The 18,265-nt window shown below is 49.0% G+C and overlaps 6 protein-coding genes across 6 annotated transcripts; 2 read left to right on the forward strand and 4 right to left on the reverse strand.

Annotated features, from left to right (window-relative positions):
• Nucleotides 1–39: 39 nt before the first annotated feature.
• On the reverse strand, nucleotides 40–1,581 carry C7974DRAFT_368848 (Alpha/Beta hydrolase protein; the record flags this gene model as incomplete). Its single annotated transcript, XM_046139915.1, has 6 exons — nucleotides 1,400–1,581; nucleotides 1,316–1,351; nucleotides 918–1,258; nucleotides 632–848; nucleotides 319–565; nucleotides 40–251 (listed from the first exon to the last, which is right to left on the reverse strand). The coding sequence occupies exons 1-6, from the start codon at nucleotides 1,478–1,480 to the stop codon at nucleotides 40–42; spliced, it is 1,134 nt and encodes a 377-aa protein (XP_045991748.1). The 5' UTR covers nucleotides 1,481–1,581.
• Nucleotides 1,582–2,105: 524 nt separating this feature from the next.
• On the reverse strand, nucleotides 2,106–3,716 carry C7974DRAFT_476168 (pyridine nucleotide-disulfide oxidoreductase-domain-containing protein; the record flags this gene model as incomplete). Its single annotated transcript, XM_046146669.1, has 2 exons — nucleotides 2,106–3,436; nucleotides 3,707–3,716. The coding sequence occupies 2 exons, from the start codon at nucleotides 3,714–3,716 to the stop codon at nucleotides 2,106–2,108; spliced, it is 1,341 nt and encodes a 446-aa protein (XP_045991749.1).
• Nucleotides 3,717–5,424: 1,708 nt separating this feature from the next.
• Nucleotides 5,425–6,586, reverse strand: C7974DRAFT_444603 (uncharacterized protein; the record flags this gene model as incomplete). Its single annotated transcript, XM_046145515.1, has 3 exons — nucleotides 5,425–5,832; nucleotides 6,047–6,169; nucleotides 6,267–6,586. 3 exons carry the CDS (start codon nucleotides 6,584–6,586, stop codon nucleotides 5,622–5,624), a joined length of 654 nt encoding a protein of 217 aa, XP_045991750.1. The 3' UTR covers nucleotides 5,425–5,621.
• A 1,250-nt stretch (nucleotides 6,587–7,836) lies between these two features.
• Nucleotides 7,837–10,652, forward strand: C7974DRAFT_380779 (uncharacterized protein; the record flags this gene model as incomplete). The annotated part of the gene is made up of 7 exons (XM_046140535.1): nucleotides 7,837–8,112; nucleotides 8,161–8,751; nucleotides 8,968–9,104; nucleotides 9,154–9,195; nucleotides 9,241–9,433; nucleotides 9,579–9,857; nucleotides 10,212–10,652. The coding sequence occupies 7 exons, from the start codon at nucleotides 7,837–7,839 to the stop codon at nucleotides 10,650–10,652; spliced, it is 1,959 nt and encodes a 652-aa protein (XP_045991751.1).
• Nucleotides 10,653–11,483: 831 nt separating this feature from the next.
• C7974DRAFT_444606 (uncharacterized protein) lies at nucleotides 11,484–13,459 on the reverse strand (the record flags this gene model as incomplete). Its single annotated transcript, XM_046145516.1, has 4 exons — nucleotides 13,219–13,459; nucleotides 12,495–13,171; nucleotides 11,767–12,461; nucleotides 11,484–11,721 (listed from the first exon to the last, which is right to left on the reverse strand). The coding sequence occupies exons 1-4, from the start codon at nucleotides 13,415–13,417 to the stop codon at nucleotides 11,484–11,486; spliced, it is 1,809 nt and encodes a 602-aa protein (XP_045991752.1). The 5' UTR covers nucleotides 13,418–13,459.
• Nucleotides 13,460–15,173: 1,714 nt separating this feature from the next.
• Nucleotides 15,174–15,914, forward strand: C7974DRAFT_476171 (uncharacterized protein; the record flags this gene model as incomplete). Its single annotated transcript, XM_046146670.1, has 3 exons — nucleotides 15,174–15,319; nucleotides 15,378–15,686; nucleotides 15,738–15,914. Exons 1-3 carry the CDS (start codon nucleotides 15,191–15,193, stop codon nucleotides 15,912–15,914), a joined length of 615 nt encoding a protein of 204 aa, XP_045991753.1. The 5' UTR covers nucleotides 15,174–15,190.
• Between the last annotated feature and the right edge of the window lie 2,351 nt (nucleotides 15,915–18,265).

The raw sequence follows: 18,265 nt of genomic DNA on the forward strand, positions 1-18,265 counted from the left end.
TCCTTCTCGTCCTATCACCGCCTCCATCCGACCACTGTCTTAAATATCCTCTAAGAACTTATGCACTATCCTGTTAACCTCTCTCGCATTCTCAAGATGCACGAAATGCCCGGCGTCCACGCTCCTAATCGACATCCCCATCGCAAACGGCACCATTCTCTTCAACTCCTCCGATTGCACACCCACCGCATCCCTTTGCGCTGTTACAAACATAACAGGCTGCTCTATCATCCCATTTGCATCTTCAAGCTCTACGCCCACATTAGCTATCCATGGAATCGAAACACGCGTTGTCAACGCAGGAAAGCTTTTCCGTACCAGTCTCGTCCTTGGAATTCACACCTTGTAAAAAGGCCTTGTACCATTTCAAGGGCGCTTCCAAACCGCCTTGCGCCTTGACGATGGACTTCCAGATCTCGCGGGTGGAGTTTGTGATGTATTCGTTGCCGAACTCCGCGCGTTTGTCTGCTGCTAGCCACTCTTGTAGTTTGCCTGGTGTATTGAAGTTTTCGATCCAGGTCGTTGGGGTGGCCGAGGTGTAGTAAAGGGAGAAGAGGGAGTCTAACTGTTGCGATTGTCAAGCGCGTGGAAAACTAAGGGGTGGGAGAAGACAGGAGGGGGGACCACGCACGTGTTTGTCCATGAGGACGTGGGCATCGGGCTGGTTATGGTAGGGCCAGTAACCTAACAAAGGGTAGCCCAAGCCGGCTTGCGAAGCGTTGTTGGCTGCTTCGATGGTAGTGAGGTTCAGGTCTAGGCCGGGCGGGATGTAGCTGATGTCTAGGTACACCAGAGCGGAAAGATAGGCAGGGTGGTATGTGTGGAAGCGGGAGAGCAGGAAAGATCCGCTTGAGGGTTCAAAGTCAGCCTAGACAGTCTCTACACGAAGGAGGGTTCTGCGTGTGTGTTTTGCTTACAGATCGTGTGAAACAGCGACCACCTTCTCAATGCCCTCACACTGGAGCAGTTCGGCTATTTCAGATGACATGGTCCGCAAGCTGTATGCGTCTAGTTCGGTGGGCTTGTCGGTGCCACCGGTCCCGAGAAGGTCTGGCGCTATGATTCCGTAGCCGTGCCGGGTGAAGTAGTCAATCTGGTTGACCCAACTATACGAGGACTCGGGAAAACCGTGGAGGAATAAGATGTATGGCTTTTCTCCATCGAGAGGAGGGTTGATGGCGTAGCGGTATGTTCGTCCCGAAATGGGAAGCTTGACGTTCTTCATCATACGCACATAACTAGTGTTGGCGATGTCCGCCTAATGCGAATGAGTATTTAAGCACCGCTGCTGGGACCTGAGGACTTGTGGACGTACGGTGTTGAGATTCACGTTGAATTGACACATTGAGTTCTGGCGTAGTGTAAGTATCGCTGTTAACGTCTTGCCAAGGACCTATACCTCTGACCGATGTGTCGCCCCCAAGGTAGACATGAAGCTACTCATTAGCAGAAGGGCCTTGTAAGTAGAACTCGTGACCATAGCCAGAGGATAAAGGCCAGTGCTAATCGGGGTAACTTTTATCGTTGTGGAACTCAAGGAGGTTTCCACTGCTTAAAAACAGACAACCCGCTAACTAAAGCCGCAAACACTTTTAGGGGGCCTGCTACTACGATACAGGCAAGGTTTAATATTTGTAGATACCGAGGCTGTCATTCATCGATCGGCATTTGATTACTAACGCCTTCGGCCGTATTCGTGGGGCGTGATCATGTTGGCGAACAGGTCCAGGTGTACTGAAACTTGTGCTCTGGCGAGCCAAGCATAAGTTACCACGTCTCGGCTTTGTTCTAGCTCAGCGCTGTGACAGGTTTCAAATTCATTGCTTATCTTGAGTCTTCTGAGTTGGTGTGTTGGTTTCGCTATCTCTACGCTCGTGTGTTTTGAGGCGATTTTCGTGCGACCAAACCATGCACCATTCCAGCCTCTGGCCTCGTAATCCTTGTATCCAACTCATGCAGGTGAAATAAATATGGATAGTACTCGGTGTGGGTGTCTTTTAGTTCGAACAGTCACCCAAATCAACAAAGAATTCACGAGACGAAGAAAATTAATTTATCAAAACATTGTTTGGTAGAAAAGGTTTTTCTGAACAAAAGCTGTACATCTATGCTACAGCGATAGCATCGGCCTTGGCAATCTCGTTGAACTTCTCGTAAACACCTCTCAGCTTATCCATAAGCTCGGGATCGGAATACTCGGTTGTCTCGGGATTGCTAGGTGGCAGACCCAAGATGCCCATGTCAAGACGAGCCTTTTCACACCAGGCATTCAATTCAGACACCTCCGTCCACCTCATCCTGTTCCTTACATTAGGCAGAAAGGTGGCAACGTAGTCCTTCGGCTTGAAACAATACGGGACAGGCTCACAGAAGTAGTTCTTGTCGTCGTCGTTATCATACGTAGCCTCGATGTGTGCAACAAGAGCAGCACTGAACACAGGCTGGTTAAACTTCACGACCTGGAGCGTAATATACCTGCCGTTGAAGATGGGAATGACTGGCTGGTCTGATAGTCCAAGAGCGGTGCAGTTGATGAAGAGTGTGTCAGGTACCGGTGTGTACGCGCCTTGTTCCAAAGTGACCTTGTCAGGGTCAATGCGCGCCATCCGTCCTTGGCGTATGATGTTCTTCACCCTCTTCAGCTGATCCATTTCTGCTGACGATAAATACGCGTGCCTGAACATGGTAGGCTCTACGTTCTTATCGATACGCAGCACATGTCCGTAGGTCTCCAGGCGGTGAAACATGTCATCAGATGTCGTAGCTTTCATAGTAGCCTCTTTTCTCTCTGCTATCTGCTGCTCAGGGTTTAGGGTAGCTTCTGGTGGCTGGGCGATTGAGCGTTCCAAGAACCAGGAGTCGCGCGGCATGATCCAGGAGATGTCTTTTGGATCGATACCCTGTGCTAGCATCCATAGGCATGTATCTGCTGCAGTTTTTCCAGCTCCTACAATTGTGTATGCGCCATAGGGTCGTTTAATAGTTGCTAAGTCGTTTGGCGTGATAAGGCTGACTTTGTCCGCCACCTCGTATTGAGGTGGGCCCATGGCAGGAACCCTGACTTTCATGTACGTGGAGTCAACGATGCGGGTGTTTGGTCCGACCTGGAACATCTTGCCTGTTGCAACTGATTGGAACTGTCCGTCACTGGTATAGTTGTGCAGAGGATAATAGGTCACCCGGCCGGATGGAAGAAGAGTGCTATTCATGACTTTGCCATAGTAAGCAACAATCTCGTCTCCCGTTGCCATCTCAGCGAGGCCCTTGTTGAGACCGACCCGGTCCAGTTTCTCGTCCCCAAGTTTTCGAGAGTTGACGCCGTAGCAAAGAGACGGCTGATGAAGAGTGACGAATGGATAGGCAATAGTCCAATGGCCTCCTGGACGTGAATAGCGATCGACGATGGCTACCGTGGCTTTCGTATCAGATATCAGATCTATACTGTGTCACTAATCCTGCCACGCAATGGCCCAAATGCTGTTGACTGAAGCCATTGCGTGGTGACTTGGTTCTGCTGTACGAGCTCTAGAGCATCGGCCAAGCATGGCTCGTGCCGGGGTACATATGGGTTCCATCCCACTTCGATTACGTAGCTCTGTAGACCGGATGCACGGTCCACATCGGAGACGCATGGGCAACTAATAAGCTGCCCTATCGGCTCAAAAAATCACCGACCTACCGACGCTAATCTAGGTCTTCTACTTACAACTCTGCATTACAGCAACCACTGATTAGAAGTAGTCGAGACTTTTCATATATGTACTTTACATATAGCTACACGAGGAAAAAAAGTAGATGTTCATAGAGAGAACGCACAGACACGTCGGCAAGTCGGAGCCCGATACTCTCTTATCTGTATGCTTGTTAGCAACTCTCGAGATATATTGCACAGGGCCTGTAGATGTTGAAGAATTGCTCCGACGGTCTTCTGAAACGTCTACTTACGGGCGTAACAGGAAGCAATGATTCTGTGAAAATTCCGGTTAAGAGCGGGTACGTTGGCATCAGTGATATGAGCCTCGGCGTTCGTTGTGATTACTCACCACACGGAGTGTCGGAACCCGGTTGCCAACGTATCTTGTCGGTGCTGTCTCTCCGCGCCTAGGGAAATGCGTCGATTACTTAACGTAAGCCGGTGCGAATTTGACTTGTTATTCATTCATCGAGTTCTACTTGGTCTCAGCCGCGTACTGCACATGCGTAGAGTGACATTCCCGCGCCCAGCACGAAACACTCGCAGTAGCAAGTACCTCGACCCCACTGCCTTCACCACCGGAGATTGACTATATCCGCGTCTCAGAACCAGCGTTCTCCGAGCCTGCTCATCCGATCTCGTCGCAGCCCTTCACGGGGATATCGTTCCTCTGTAGGCGACTCGCCAGTCTAGCCATCCACACCGAACGTTGCCATACCTGACCGCGCTTACCGCCCCACAACGGCGCCCGTCGCCTCGCGAAGCCAGTTCCAGACCACGCCGGGACTATATCGCCGGTACGGCCCGCTTTATGACCGCGGCTCACCGGCAACTGCGATCTTGGACATACAGGCGCGTCGGGTTTGGCGCGTCTGCGCGGCTACAAATCCACGGCATATGCTGTCATGAGCTGACAACTTGCTTGCCGAACCGCGTGCAAGCCGTGGACGAGGGGGCGGCCCTGTGTACGCTGGGCTCCTCTTATCTCCTTGGGCGGTATCTCAGACCAATTGTAGTTCGTCTTCGGTGCGGCACGGTCCCTCCGGCCAACTGTAGTTCTTGTTTCGAGATACTGTCATGTCTGCGTAACAGTTTTACTTGTAAGAAGCTGTTCTCAGCATAACGTGATGCAGGATAGATACAAAATGCCGTTACTTGGATCGCACGTCTTCGAACCAGGCGAGTTCCCACAGCCATGCAGATACGCCAGCTTCTCCTCAGCCAAGTTCCCGCCGATTTGCGCGAAAAAGACCTAAGCATGGATTCCCTCCGACACCATCGCGCATGTCACATGTGAGTTCTCCTGCAGGTAGTTACTCGCATCATCCAGACTACATCGCCAGCACGGCCCGCTCCACACCCAACGCCATAGCACCATCGCGTCGCCGCACTCGCTTCAGGTGCCGGCCCAACGGGCAAGCCGCGTCCTTACCAGCTACTAGATCGATTTCAGCAGACTCCATCTCCGTCGCCACACGTTGCGCGAGGCAGCCGACAAGACGCTTGTGCAGGGCCACAGGTGTACGTTCTGGGGCATGGCTGCTACAGTGACTGCATGCTGTGCAATGTACGCGTCACGAGGGGCTAGCGTTGTGGAGGAAGATGCGCAGGGGCTGAATGTGGCGCCGCGGAGTCCTGGGCGACGGATGGCGGCGGGGATTTGTGCGACTGACGCAAAGAGGTCGAGGGGATGGCGTGCGGAAGCTTCGTGCGTGGGAGTAGGTCAAGGCGGCTTTCGTGGGGTCCCGCTGGTAGTTGCGATCTGGACGTGAGGGTTTGGTATGGGTTCAGCTTGTCTGCCGCTGGCGGCGTGATGGCTCTATTCACTGAATCTTGCACCTCTTGGAGCTCGGGCGATTCCGCGTGCTGCAGGGACCCTAGGGGCTCTGACACGTTGGGAGGGTTGTAGATGTATTACGTTGAGCTGTCAGTCTTTGTTTCTGTAACGTTCTGGACTGTACTGATTATGTCCTACGGGCACTGGTGGCGCTGGGGTCCAAGTCTGAGTAGACACTGCAACAGGAGAGGGAACTGGAGTAGGAGCGGGTGCTGGAGCGGCAGTAACTAGTTCGTGTCTTGTAGATCGGTCCGGTGCACGCAAGTCCCACGTGCCGTCATGTGCTAGATACAAAGCGCGCCTGATGGAGTAATGCAGAATAAGCCGTTCGTGCGACTAGCTTCGGTTGAGAAAGAACAGATTACATGAGTAGCTGGCGCTGTTGTGTCTACTTCAGCTTCTCCCCGGCAGCTCTGCTCGAGCCTCGTTGATCCCACTGGTACTCCCCAACGCCGCGCGTGCCACGTGTGAGTCCTCAACGGCGATGCAACGCGTCAGTCAGTCCACCCCCACACCCGAGGACCGCTACTCCCAGTACACCGGCACGCAGTCGATGCGCCACTCCAGCTCGACCGTGCAGGCCGTCGATTACAGGCCCAGAATCGTACGGCGGTGGGCCGCACACCACGCCAAATGGCCTTGCATCATGCAGCGATAGTCATATACGGGTCTGTTGCAGGTTCTCCACGCGCTTGGGGAGTCAGAGAGTGGTGGCGAAGGCAGGGCAGTGCTTACCATGGCATCAGCACGCCTTTGCAACGGTAGACGTCCTGCGCGGCCATCAGGGAGTCGATGGCGGCGGGGAGTTGGAGCGCGTTGGCGCTGGGTGGTGGCGGATTAGGCGCCGCCTGGTGGGCGGTAGGCAGCGTGGAACGCAGGTACGCAATGCGGGCTTCGAGGTTGCGGTTTTGCTCGATGAGGTCATTGATTCGCGCCGCCAGATGTGCGACCTGGGCGCGATCGAGTTGCTGTGCCCGGTGCAGCTTGCGTTCACTGTCAATCTGCGGGTCCATGGTATTTGAGGGGGACAAGCTTTCAGTGCTGTTCAGAGCCATGAGCTGACGGGTCAGTGAGTGGTTGTGGAGATGAAGTGTTTACGGCGTAGATGGGCCCTGGTCACGCGGCCGCTCGCCGTCTTTGCCACTGATGAGGTGAATGTAGGTAGGCAAAAATTTCGGTTTGCAATTGGTCGCTTGCGCACAATACAACACGGGACTTGGATCATCGCGTGAGCGGAGAAACGGGGAGCTGTCTTTACTTTACTGCAAGGCATCACTGCTGTATCTGATGGCCGTAGTTGGATCAAGGATGCAGAATGCTGCGAGAGAAGCAGAATTTCGAGTCGGGAGGCAGTGCCTGACGCCTTTGCGTCCAGTCATGGATCGGTTTCAGCACACAAAATATCTTCAAAGACAAGAGTCAAGCAACGCTACAGCCTGCCATCTTGTGGGGGGCATTTGACTAGTGATTTGCCAGATATGCCACCACAAGATACCGTGCTCAGACAAGGGTGACGTTCAAAGCCGCATCGCTCTCTCCTCCAAGGCTGTGCAGGTGCAGAGCGACGTGTTGTGCGGTGGTGAGACTGTGTTTGTTCGGGACATAAGTGAGCTCCGGTATTTCTGGGACTCGGGAAATGCTCCTGGTCGTTCTCGTTTGGGCTCGTATAGTCGCCATAGGGCAACAGCGTCGTCGGAACGAAAGCTGATAACGTTGAGGAAACGCTTTCAGTGGAAGGCTTGGCCGTCATCGCGTGACCTAGCGTGTGCTTACAGCAATTTTCAAAACCTCTTTGCCCGCTTTCTCGTGTATGGTGTCCACCCGTGGATGCCGGGCCGCTTACGTGGGGTGTGTTGACAAAATGCGCAGCAATCTCATCTCCGCGCGCCGCTCGCTACAGTGTGCGGCGCGTCGGCAGAATCGATGGCACCTTGTGCGGTTTGTACGCGATCCACGGCTGTGGTGTGAATCAGGGCCCTGCAGGCTTATGATCAGCTACAGTACCCGGCGAAGAAACGCTCGCGGGCCATATATGCGGCTGCAGCGGGGACTCGCTGAATCCAAAGAAGCGAACAGATGGGTCCATGGCGAGTGACTGTTGCGTGAGACGATTTGGAGACGTATCTGACAATGATTGCGGCGGGTGGGAATGGGACCGGGAGTCGGGGCCAGGTTCATGTGGTTGGCTTGAGCGGTGATTGCAATTTCCCAAAATAATCTCATTTTTGAATACCGGTAGGTCAAAATCTGCTGCTTTTTGCGTTATGCAACGCGACGTTTTAGCATTCAAGCTAGCACCCGAAACATGCAGATTTGGAGTAGCCGCAACGGACCTGTCCGTTACCTCCTACTTACGCAGGACCGCTCCATTCTATTAGAGTTTTCAGGCTGTGCTTATCTCGCCAACGGATTCGAGGATACTATTGACGAGGTAAGCATAGCGAAGGGTGTTCAATACAACCTGGACATCGGCATCAAACAGAAAAAGCGCCCATGGTTGGTTGAAATGGGGCAATTGATATACGAGCTCACTGGTCGTCATCAGAACATAGTCGTTGGGCTTGAGCGTCTGAATGCTGGCGTAGGTTTCGCGATATAAAAGCTGGGATACTACATAGTTGATGCGCAGAAACTAGTCGAGCTCGCAAAGGCAATCAAATCTTCAGAGGAGATTGAATGCATCCAGAAGTCTTTGCGCGCAACAGAAAGAGGTGTTTGCATACTGCGCACAGTAATTCAGCCTTACCAAACTGAGAATGAGCTCCGGTCTATTCTACACAAAGCGGTCATTGAGAGCAACGGCGATTGTTGCGAGACCCGCTTGCTCAACTCTGGACAGCGTTCAGCCCCGTGGTTTCAGGAGACCTCCGATGCTGTCATTGATAGAGATACGCTGATTTGTCTCAATACGGACGTTGTTGGATGCTACGGGTATTATGCAGATTTTTCACAGACATTCCGTGCGGGTCCTGGCATGCCTTCGCTTGCGCAAAAGCAACTCTATCGCGATGCATACGAAATGTTGAATCACAACATCAGCATCCTGCGTCCAGGTATGGCGTTCAAAGAATTTGCCGATAGTTCTTGGCTTATCCCTGAGAAACACCGGAAGAATCGATACTGCGCCATCAGTCACGGCGTAGGCTTGACCGGTGAATATCTTACCTGTACAGCAAAAGAGATTTCGATGAATTTGGATACGATGGGATTATCGAGGCTGGTATGACCTATCAATCGAAGCTTATCTGAGCGAAGAGGCGGGCAGGAATGACGTTACACTTGAGGATCAAGTTCTTATTACAAGTACATGTCACAATCAACTATCTTAATTTTCCTTCCAAGAATCCATGCTCTCTTAATTAATAAATTTATAATTAAACCGTAGTAACTTGTTAGTGCGGAGTTTTTCTTTGTTGATAACACGGATGTTTTATAGCAGCAGGGTAAAAAAATTTTAAGGGAAGAGATCATTACTGACATTCAAGACCCCACCAAATATCAAACTGAACAAGATCGAGCAGTCATCAGAAAACTGTTTCAATCCTATATCCCAGACAAGCGTGCCATTATATTGTATGTGCACCCTAAGATGAGGATGCGATAGTAGCTAATACGTCTGTAGGACTGTCATGAATGCTCGGAACAGCCTGGCCAACCAAGAAGTGTAAGCCGTGTCGATTCATGATGTACTGAAACTCACATAGCCTAGATTCTCCATGGCTCGTACAGCCGATCCAGAAGGCAAGCGCACCGTAGGAATCGTTTTCAAATGCGATGCATTGCAGGCTGGCGATGAATTTGGAGTGTGTGGATATGATGATGGATCGAGGAAGCGCAAGCACTACTTTCAGACAGGTTGTCAGAATAGCAAAGAACGAGATCGAGAGGCTCACGCACGGTTGGTTTGCTGTAAAGAACCGCTCCACTCAGGAGATTGTAGATAGCTTTACGATCAAAGAGCGCCATCAACGCGAAAAAAACTTTCTCGCAACACGCGCCCCCTGAACGGAACTGAAGAGGGATTGAACTAGAATCTACGCCGTTAAGTCCATATTAGGTGGTCTTCTGTATAATCATATCCGAAACGAATTTCCCAAGATGGTCAAGGAGATCGCAAGGCTTGCAGCAAGTACTCAAAAGGACTTAGGGCTGCTTGGTCCCTCGCATCAGACTGCTGCAGAACAGAGGCGCTTCTTAATGCGTCTTGCGAACGCGTACCAGCCAAACGTTTCAAATGCCTCGAGCGGCAACTACAATTCAGACATAGAAGGCAATAGCACTGTTAAGCTTCGTATGCATATCACCTGGCTTAGCAACGGCTTTGCAGTATGTATAACGCAGTTAGATCACGACAAGGTCTTTGAGGACGTTCGCGGAGGCATTGATCAGAATCATGCCTGATTGATTTGTAACAACGGCGGAATCATGGATTGGATCCGTCTACTGTACCAGAAATCTCGCGGAGCTGAGCTTCCTGGTACCATAAATCCAAAAGTCATTAAGAACATGTGTCGTCAGCAGTCAAGCCCATGGAAGAACATTGCAATGGTCGTCATCAAAAGGGTCGTTGCTGTAATTTAGAGCTACAACGAGTCTGTGTTATAAGAGATGATATCAGATGCCGACTTGAAACAGAAGCTAAAGGCAAGGCTGTCTGTAAGCGATATTAAGGCCTTTTAGAAGGCCAAAGAACAGCTGGCCCAACTTCTAACGGACGAGAGAGGCGGTATCCTCCAAACTGTGAAACACTACTCTGCCGACAATCTGTCCAACAATAGGCAAGAGCGGGTTCTGGCTAGGCTGAAAGCTGCTGCACTCAAGGATGGTGTCCGCTTCAATATGGCAGAAGTAATAGAGAAAGTGCACCTTAGCAACAAGGATCAGGCTGCTAACAACATCCATGACATTCTAAAGGCTTACTACAAAGTAGCTATAAAGCAATTCACTAACAATTTCGTCTTGCAAATCACTGAACGACATCTGCTTGAGGCAGGAGGTTCGGTAAAGACACTGTCTCCAGACATAATCGCAAACCTCGAAAAAACCAACTTAATGGATATTGCGGGTGAGAACTTTACAACCTCGAGCGCTAGAAACGAATTCGTCATCGAGTCTAGTTGATTCCAGAGGGCTTTAGAAATTGCTCGACAGGCAGTCGTCTAAACCAGAGCTTGTTCGATAAATACATGGAACTTGCCAAGTTCTTATTTTCTGGTGTCAGTATATTGGTAAAGGACGTTCGGCGAGATGTTCAGTTATTAGAATCTTGACGCTGCAATGAAGACAAGAGAGAATCAGGTTGGGGTGAGACTAAATAGACTGACGCGAAAATTCGACGCTAGTCGCGAGGCTTGGGAAATTGGGAGAGGCATATGGCACTGGCGGCACAATAGAAGGGTAGAAGGGCATCAAGAAGCGGATGCATTCCCTATTTTTTCTAGAAGAATCATGGCAATTTAGAAGCTAGTATCACGTTGGCAAGTGGGCTAATTCAATGACTACAGTTTTAGGTGCTGGATACTGTCGTATTTTTTGTGCTTTGTACAGCAAAAGGTATCAAGTCGCAGTTTTCAGGATGTGACTTCAGTCGTTCACGAACCAGCGCGTTCGCACTGATATGCAAAACCAAGCCAATTGTCAGCCATAAAGCATGTGTCGCAACCGAATGTTCTGGACTTAAATTACCTTTGCTTTCATCGTATTCAAGTCTCTATCTTCCAAATTGATTCAATATTTGCGTGCTTTGACATGTGCACGAAAGGTATCTTCTAAAAACCACCATATGATCCCCAAGTATTATAATCACACACGTGGAGTATCATCAAATGCAGAACTTTTGATTCTTTCGAAGGACTCAATGAAAACAGGTGTTAATGATGAACCTTTGGGCGTATATCTTGAAGATGTCATCTAAAGCTGATTGTGATATTGAGTCATAGTATCGCCTTACATCTAACTTTCCAGATCTGAACAGTTCCATTCCAAGTGCAACAGACCCTTGGGTAAATCAATGAGAAGTGACGGATCTACTCTTTCGGCAAGATATGTCGTATGACACTCTAGCCCACCTTGAACTAGAGCTAGCAAAGAGGGTTCAATCGCTCTGCTAAGATTTTGGAGCAGTGCGCCCTGTTCCTGGTAGAGAAGTTGCGCGAGAGTATCGAAGCTTTTCTCGGTTATTGATGTCAACCTAGATTATTTAGTCTTTGAAGAAAAAGGGGTCATGTGCACCCACGTAGTATCGGTCAAAGACAGTTCTCCGAATGATGGCCCCGAAGGAAGGAGCGCAAGTATCCCAAAACCATAGGTTTGAACCAAGCCACTAAGGTACCTTGCCAACTTTCGAAGACGCTTGACTCTACGACGCGCCTTAATAAACTCAGCTGATCCAGGCTGTGTGTCTGGCAAGATTTTCAATACCAGCTGGTCTGTCAGACGGGCGTCTCGTACGTAAATAGGATTACCTGCAATTGCTGTCTCGACCAAACCCACTGTATCGGGAGTCTGTACGATAATGCGACCGTAATCGTCATCGTATGGCTGATTTTCTGCACACAGTTTGATGGTATGATATCTTCTGAGCAAGACAGTCAACGCTTCCTCTTGATCCAAGCGGCAGATCTCATTGTAAGTATCAGCAGCGCTCCATGCAAGAACGTTCGGGTGTCTGAGAACGTTGGAAGTACACCTCGCCCGTCGAAGCAGGTCCCTGTAGTCGCTGATGGTCTGCCAGCTACCGATTGCCAGATAAAGAAATTGGGGCAGGATCGTAGTTCCTGTCTCCATTCTATCGAGTTTACGATGTTCTAGATATCTAGCTAATCCTTGTCTATTATGTTGCGGGATTTTCGTCAGCTTTTGCAGCTCCGATTGTAGAAAGCTGCGATATGCCGAGATCAATTTGGTGTCTTTGTCGGGCATCCATTTCCTCTTGGTGTTTGTCACCGGTGTTGCGCTACATACATTCTGCGGCTCAGAAAGGCGCAAATTATCCCTCTGTGTGTCGTACAGCTCGTTATCATAGTCACTTTGCTGCTGTCTCACCACCGGGACCTGGCTATCCAGTCTTGGGATACTTGTGATTGGGACTAGTTCACTCGGATCGTTTGTCAGATTGTCTCTGGGAGACAAACGTCCCTCGGCCTCAACAGTAAAGTCTCGCAGATCTTCACCAACAGCTCCGGAATCGAGTATCGTCTGGGAGATTCCACCAAATTCCTGTTGGAACCAATCATTGATAAACTCATCTATACTTCCCAGCTCTTGTCCAAAACTCAAGTCTAGGTTGCTATATTGCGGTTCAGAGTGGTCGGTCGTTACACGAGACTGATTACTCGTTGACTTGAGAGGCTGCGTCTCGGATCCTTTTGACGATGATTGAACGTCTACGATCGCATCTATGCTTCGTAAGACGTTCAAGATCGTTCCACGTGTTGCTGCTGTGGTTTGGTTCTGGCGTTCGCAGTCAAGCCAAACTGCTCCAAGCAGAGCGCTGAGGGCATGATCAAGCACAGTATCAGAAGGTGATTGGTGCCGTTGCCGGATGCTTTGTTCAATAAAAGGCTCAATGCCTAACGACCTACACGCTTGTGCTCGGCCCTTCTTAGACTGAGACCAGTGATTCCGAGTATGGATGTCGTCTGTATGTGTCCTTAGCAGCATTTTCCAGAGAAAATAGGCAACTCACGCAGTGTCTTGCCGTTCTCGACAATCGCTTCATGTGCTTCTGCCATTTGCATTGCCAGATTTCCATAGTGAGCCAAACCCCTGTTCCCGTCATCAATGGCATCGCCATCCTTGTCTCTGTGAGCTGATTTTAGTGCAGAAGAAAGAAGTTGGTCGTTCGCAAAAGTGTATTGGATTCTGCTTTGGATTACCGCCGACATGATCACAAGACCCGAATAAACCAGTCAGACAATTTTAGTTAAGGATACATCCTGGGATATAGTCTGATGTTGCAAGCGCTACTTATAGGAAGTTAGTCTAGCCTTATGAGGAACGTTGCAAATGCTTACAGTTGTAACAATCCGGAAAGAGCTTAGTGCGCATGTGTGTACGACAGGCACCTTGCATTAGTTCAAATTCCAACTCTTGCTCTTGTGAACCGATTCATTCCTGTGCAATACAGTCATTCGTGAAAAGCTCCCGAGAGAGCATGTGACGTCTTAACAGGCGGTTACATTTACGTTAGTACGCCTATTCAGGCCACCACATATTTGCTCTACACTGCTTACATTAGTGACCGTGTCACCTGCCAAGCTTTCTAGTAAATGCTGTCACTATCAACTTGCGATCTTATGAACGTTCACATGTACCCGGACGGGAAGTAGATAAGCTTACTCCATTCCAGTTGAGCAATCTGTTGATGCCAGGAACGACAGCTTTGTTTTGGGCTGCACTTACCCTAGTCATCCCGAGTTCAAGAATTGAAACGACTTTGATGACGCAATAGACATGTAGTGTGAACTAGTTAATATGACAATTATGATAGTATTTACTTGGTCAACAACTATAACTACTTTGAATATATTATACGTTCTAGACAACTAACCTACACGCACATATAGAAACTATTCTATAAAAATAGGACGTATATGTTTCAGGGGTGCATAGCTACCTATCAGGGCAGAGAATTTAAACGTGCTTCGAATATGTGTGTAGTGTTAGCGTGTACACCCGTATTGGTGTCTGGCTATCCATTTCCTTCCTGGTCATAGTCATACGATGACGTAGTGTTACACGTTGTGCATCGGTGCACTTACGTCAAAGTGCTGACCATTTATCGTTATAGCTATGAACCTCTAGTAGCAGGTTATCACAATTTAGGTTGCATGACCGAATTGATATCAAAGTCTGTGGTAGTATCTGCTGCGCTATGTTGTGAAAAATGCCTATGAATAATCTTTCTGAAACAGGACTGAGCTCGTCACGTCATGTTGAACACTACACCGGTCACATTGTATTCATCTCTGGCACTGCACAAGGCGCTCATCTCAATAACCAAATAGTGTAGATGCCATAGTATAGTAAGGAAACTATTTAGAGCGCATTTGATTGCTACAAGAAGAAGGCGCACGTGGTAGTATCGCCTGTGTTGAGCATCAGCAACTTCACGAGATGGATAATCCTTGCTACCGGCTACTTCTAGCGCTGGCGGGTACAAACACCTCATCCAGCATATATCCCAAGACACTCCACCGTTGCATAGATGCTCCCCGTATCTAAAATGTAAGAGAGCCCTTGATGAGATTGTTCATAGAAAGATTTCCTTCGGAAATTGGGTAGTCGCAACCAGGCCAATACTACCACGCCAGCATGTGCTACATTACTTGACCCTCATCCCTAAAGATCTAAGCGATATCGCTGCCAGTTGATCTAGCAGCAATGATCACACAAGATTAGCGAATTCTCGATTGGAAAGACCTCAACTATACTACCTTACATGGCAGAAAGTCAATATAACACACACCACGGTTATGAATCTCTTGGCGATATTTCAGTCGCCAAAAGTCTCATGCAAGGTGTCATTCGGTATCAACCTCCGCTGTCACACCAAGCAGGTTTGAGGTCCAATCCACAATAGCTATATCTACTCGATCCTCCGCTTTCATGAGTAAGTATAACCACACGCTCAGGGCCGCTCTACCACAAGAAATACAATGCACAGAAACTCACGAGCGGAATGCTATCAGTTCAGAGACCAAGGCTCCTGCCCTTATGGAGTAAGCTGCAAGTTCTCTCACAACGGTGGTTCGCAATCAGGTTCCAACCGCTCTCGAGGTAATGCGGTAAGTGTCCGGAAATGACGGAATCTCTGTACTCTCTTTCTTATATCTTTTCATCTAGGAGAAGAGAAAGCGCTATAAAATCGAAGAGAATTCGGACGCAATTACCATGTTCTTCTTGAGGTACCCAGAGTTTTCGTACGACTGCAAGAGAGGTTTAGCAGAAGAATTCTATCGTATGTGTGATTTCTTTGCCTGGGACAGAGACGACAGAGAGCGCGAAGAGGCTCGCCAAGGGTTTAAAGACGCCATGGTCATTCGGTTCAATGGCTTATATGGTACCGACATTAACAATCTCGAACATTGGCACAGACTTTGCGTAGCGGTCCACATCGAGCCAATGCCCGTAACCATTGCTCAGTGCAAGGAGGTCAGTTCGAGACGCTAGGTTCGCCATTTTCCCACTGACTGTGAAAAGAAGATAAAGACTATTCATGTCAACCTCGTAGACTTGGTGGATACATCAGATCACGATCCCGAGCTATTCTCATCTCTGGAGGAACTTCGAGAATATACCATCGAGAGTAGGAAGTTCTTCCCCAAAGAATCAGCGTATGCTGGGGGAATTCTCAAGTTCCTGCTCCGCGAAATTTTGTAGTTCACGAGCATTTGTAGTTCATAGACATCGTTACACTATTGGGACACACTCGCGCAGATCTTAACTAGAGTTTCACTCGCCACAAGAATCTTTGCACGTAATGGTGCTGTCTACTTATGAAAATATTATTCTAGTGGCTTCAAGTTCTAGTAATGATGTCGTTGACTGTAGGAACCTCAACAAATGCATCAACTAGCAAATTCGCCCTTTCACTGAATACTTATTACTCCACCATTTTTGTGCTCTTCTAATACACGATACAAACAAGTGAGTCTCCATGATAGGTAGGGCGAGCTTCGTTGTACTCAGTCTACTAGACACAATGGGCTAAGGTCGCTGCCTCCGATTTGCACGCGCACTGCTGGCTGTACAGCGCGTGTGATGATGCAGACATTCGTCAGATGAATACGTTCGGACTTATCTCTCCTTACAGCCGTACCTTCGCCAAATGCTCTTTTATCCAAGCAACTGCGTTGCTGAAGCCTGGAAGCAATGAGTTATTTCTATGACCTCGCTCCGTTATTCTGGAGGTGTTCTAACGTGACCTAATTCTGTGCTCTACTTTACCTTACCATTGGTATATGTCTGAACTGCAGCCTTACCGGTCACAGCCCGGTTTTTGCGAGGAATGTGTTGGGCAAATGATGACTTCAGTTGCTCCATCGAATTTTGCTAGGTGCTGTGCACAATCAACGACACAAGGCTATTTGCGCACAGATGACTGACGATCGAAGTGACTGGTCCCACAAAATCTGTAGTACAAAGTCGTTCGAAAAGTCACTAAATTAGATGGGTCCCGTTCGCTAATGTGAACGTAAGCGAGCAGCAGAAATGAGGTGAGCAATCACACAAACTGCAGATCAACATCGGCGTAGCCGGCACCAGATTGGCTTAGTCTCATAGCAAGATGCAGCTAGTTAGGGGCGGGATATACACGCCGATGAATAAGACGATGCAGCTGTCATATGCATACACAATCTATATTGCTCCATCGCTGATAGATCTTATGCTTTGCAAGGTTGTTGACTGTTTCTTGAATTATACTGAACCAAAAACATTTTCGAGGAAAGGAAGTGCCGACTTGATCCCACATCAGTTGATCTCAATGAAAAGAACACCTACACTCCATAATGCGTCTGTTTCCAAAAGGGCGTCAGGACCCGGTCGAGGGCGCTAGAACTATGCCGCGCACCTCCCTCGAGTCAGTTCCTGGGAAACCAGACCAGTGTCTCGACTTTTGGTACATCTCCACGTATCTCCGGACAACCCTGAGCAAAATATATGGGAACTTCGACGCAACTTGACCGCGATCATGATGCATCGTAAGTGGGTGCAAACCAGTTGCCAGCTTGACAGGAATGCTGTTCTAGTTCGGAACACCAGGAGAGACTTGAGGGACTTAAACGAGCGGATAGCTTCCCATGCTTTGCAGAATACCCACATGAGAGACGAAACACGACAACGAATCACAGATCTATAGTCAACGCTCGACAAATTGCGACTCGCTTGTCCAACACCGAGCCACCTAGTACAACGGGACGCGAAGCTTCGATCTGAGATTGAGCAACGCCTTCTGACACCACACCAGCAATTGAATGACCTGCAGATCAGTGTTGGGAACTGCGAAGGACGTATCCAGGAGCATGCCATGACATTCATGAGGCAGATTCAGGAGCTGCGTACCGAACTAGGCCTTCCCTCTGCGCAGCGGAAAGGACAAGTCAGCGCGGAGTCACTAATGACCTGCCGCTGGCTGCTGGAACACCTACCTACTACTAAAACGGCACCAGGAACGCTTAGGCTTCGCTGGAGGCAATTTTGGCAAGAGCAATGGTCTCAATGCCCCAAGAAATGTGACAGTCATCCACTCAAGGTACTATCCGGCGACAAAAAATATAACAAAGTTGGCAAAAATTCTACAGCACATTAAGCGATCGTCTACATAAATATGGTCATCAGCAAGGCGAACTTTTTGATGAAAAAGTGCAGAAGGTCGTGAATGCAATTATCCCAGTGCATTACGTTAGCGACGATAAGGTTGATCTAGAAGCTGAGAGGAAATGATGGTTAAACTGAAGCTCTTCCATAGAGTCCGGAAAGAACCCCCCTTGGTAATGTTGCATCAGCTGAGCGCATGCTTGGTTTAATGAAATTGTTATGATCATAGATTAATAATTAAGATACGTCCTCACAAGAGATTGATGAAGGCTAAGCTATTGTAATCTCGCGACTAGTAGAAGCAAGAGATGCAGTCAAAGACAATAGCACCCTGTGTACTTGACGCCTGTCATACTAGATAAAATAGACGAGCGACAGCACTGCAACAGCACGGAAGGCTCCACCACTGTACG

Source organism: Boeremia exigua (assembly GCF_020726555.1).
Source record: "Boeremia exigua strain MPI-SDFR-AT-0100 chromosome Unknown C7974scaffold_14, whole genome shotgun sequence".
In the NCBI taxonomy this organism is placed as follows: Eukaryota; Fungi; Ascomycota; class Dothideomycetes; order Pleosporales; family Didymellaceae; genus Boeremia; species Boeremia exigua.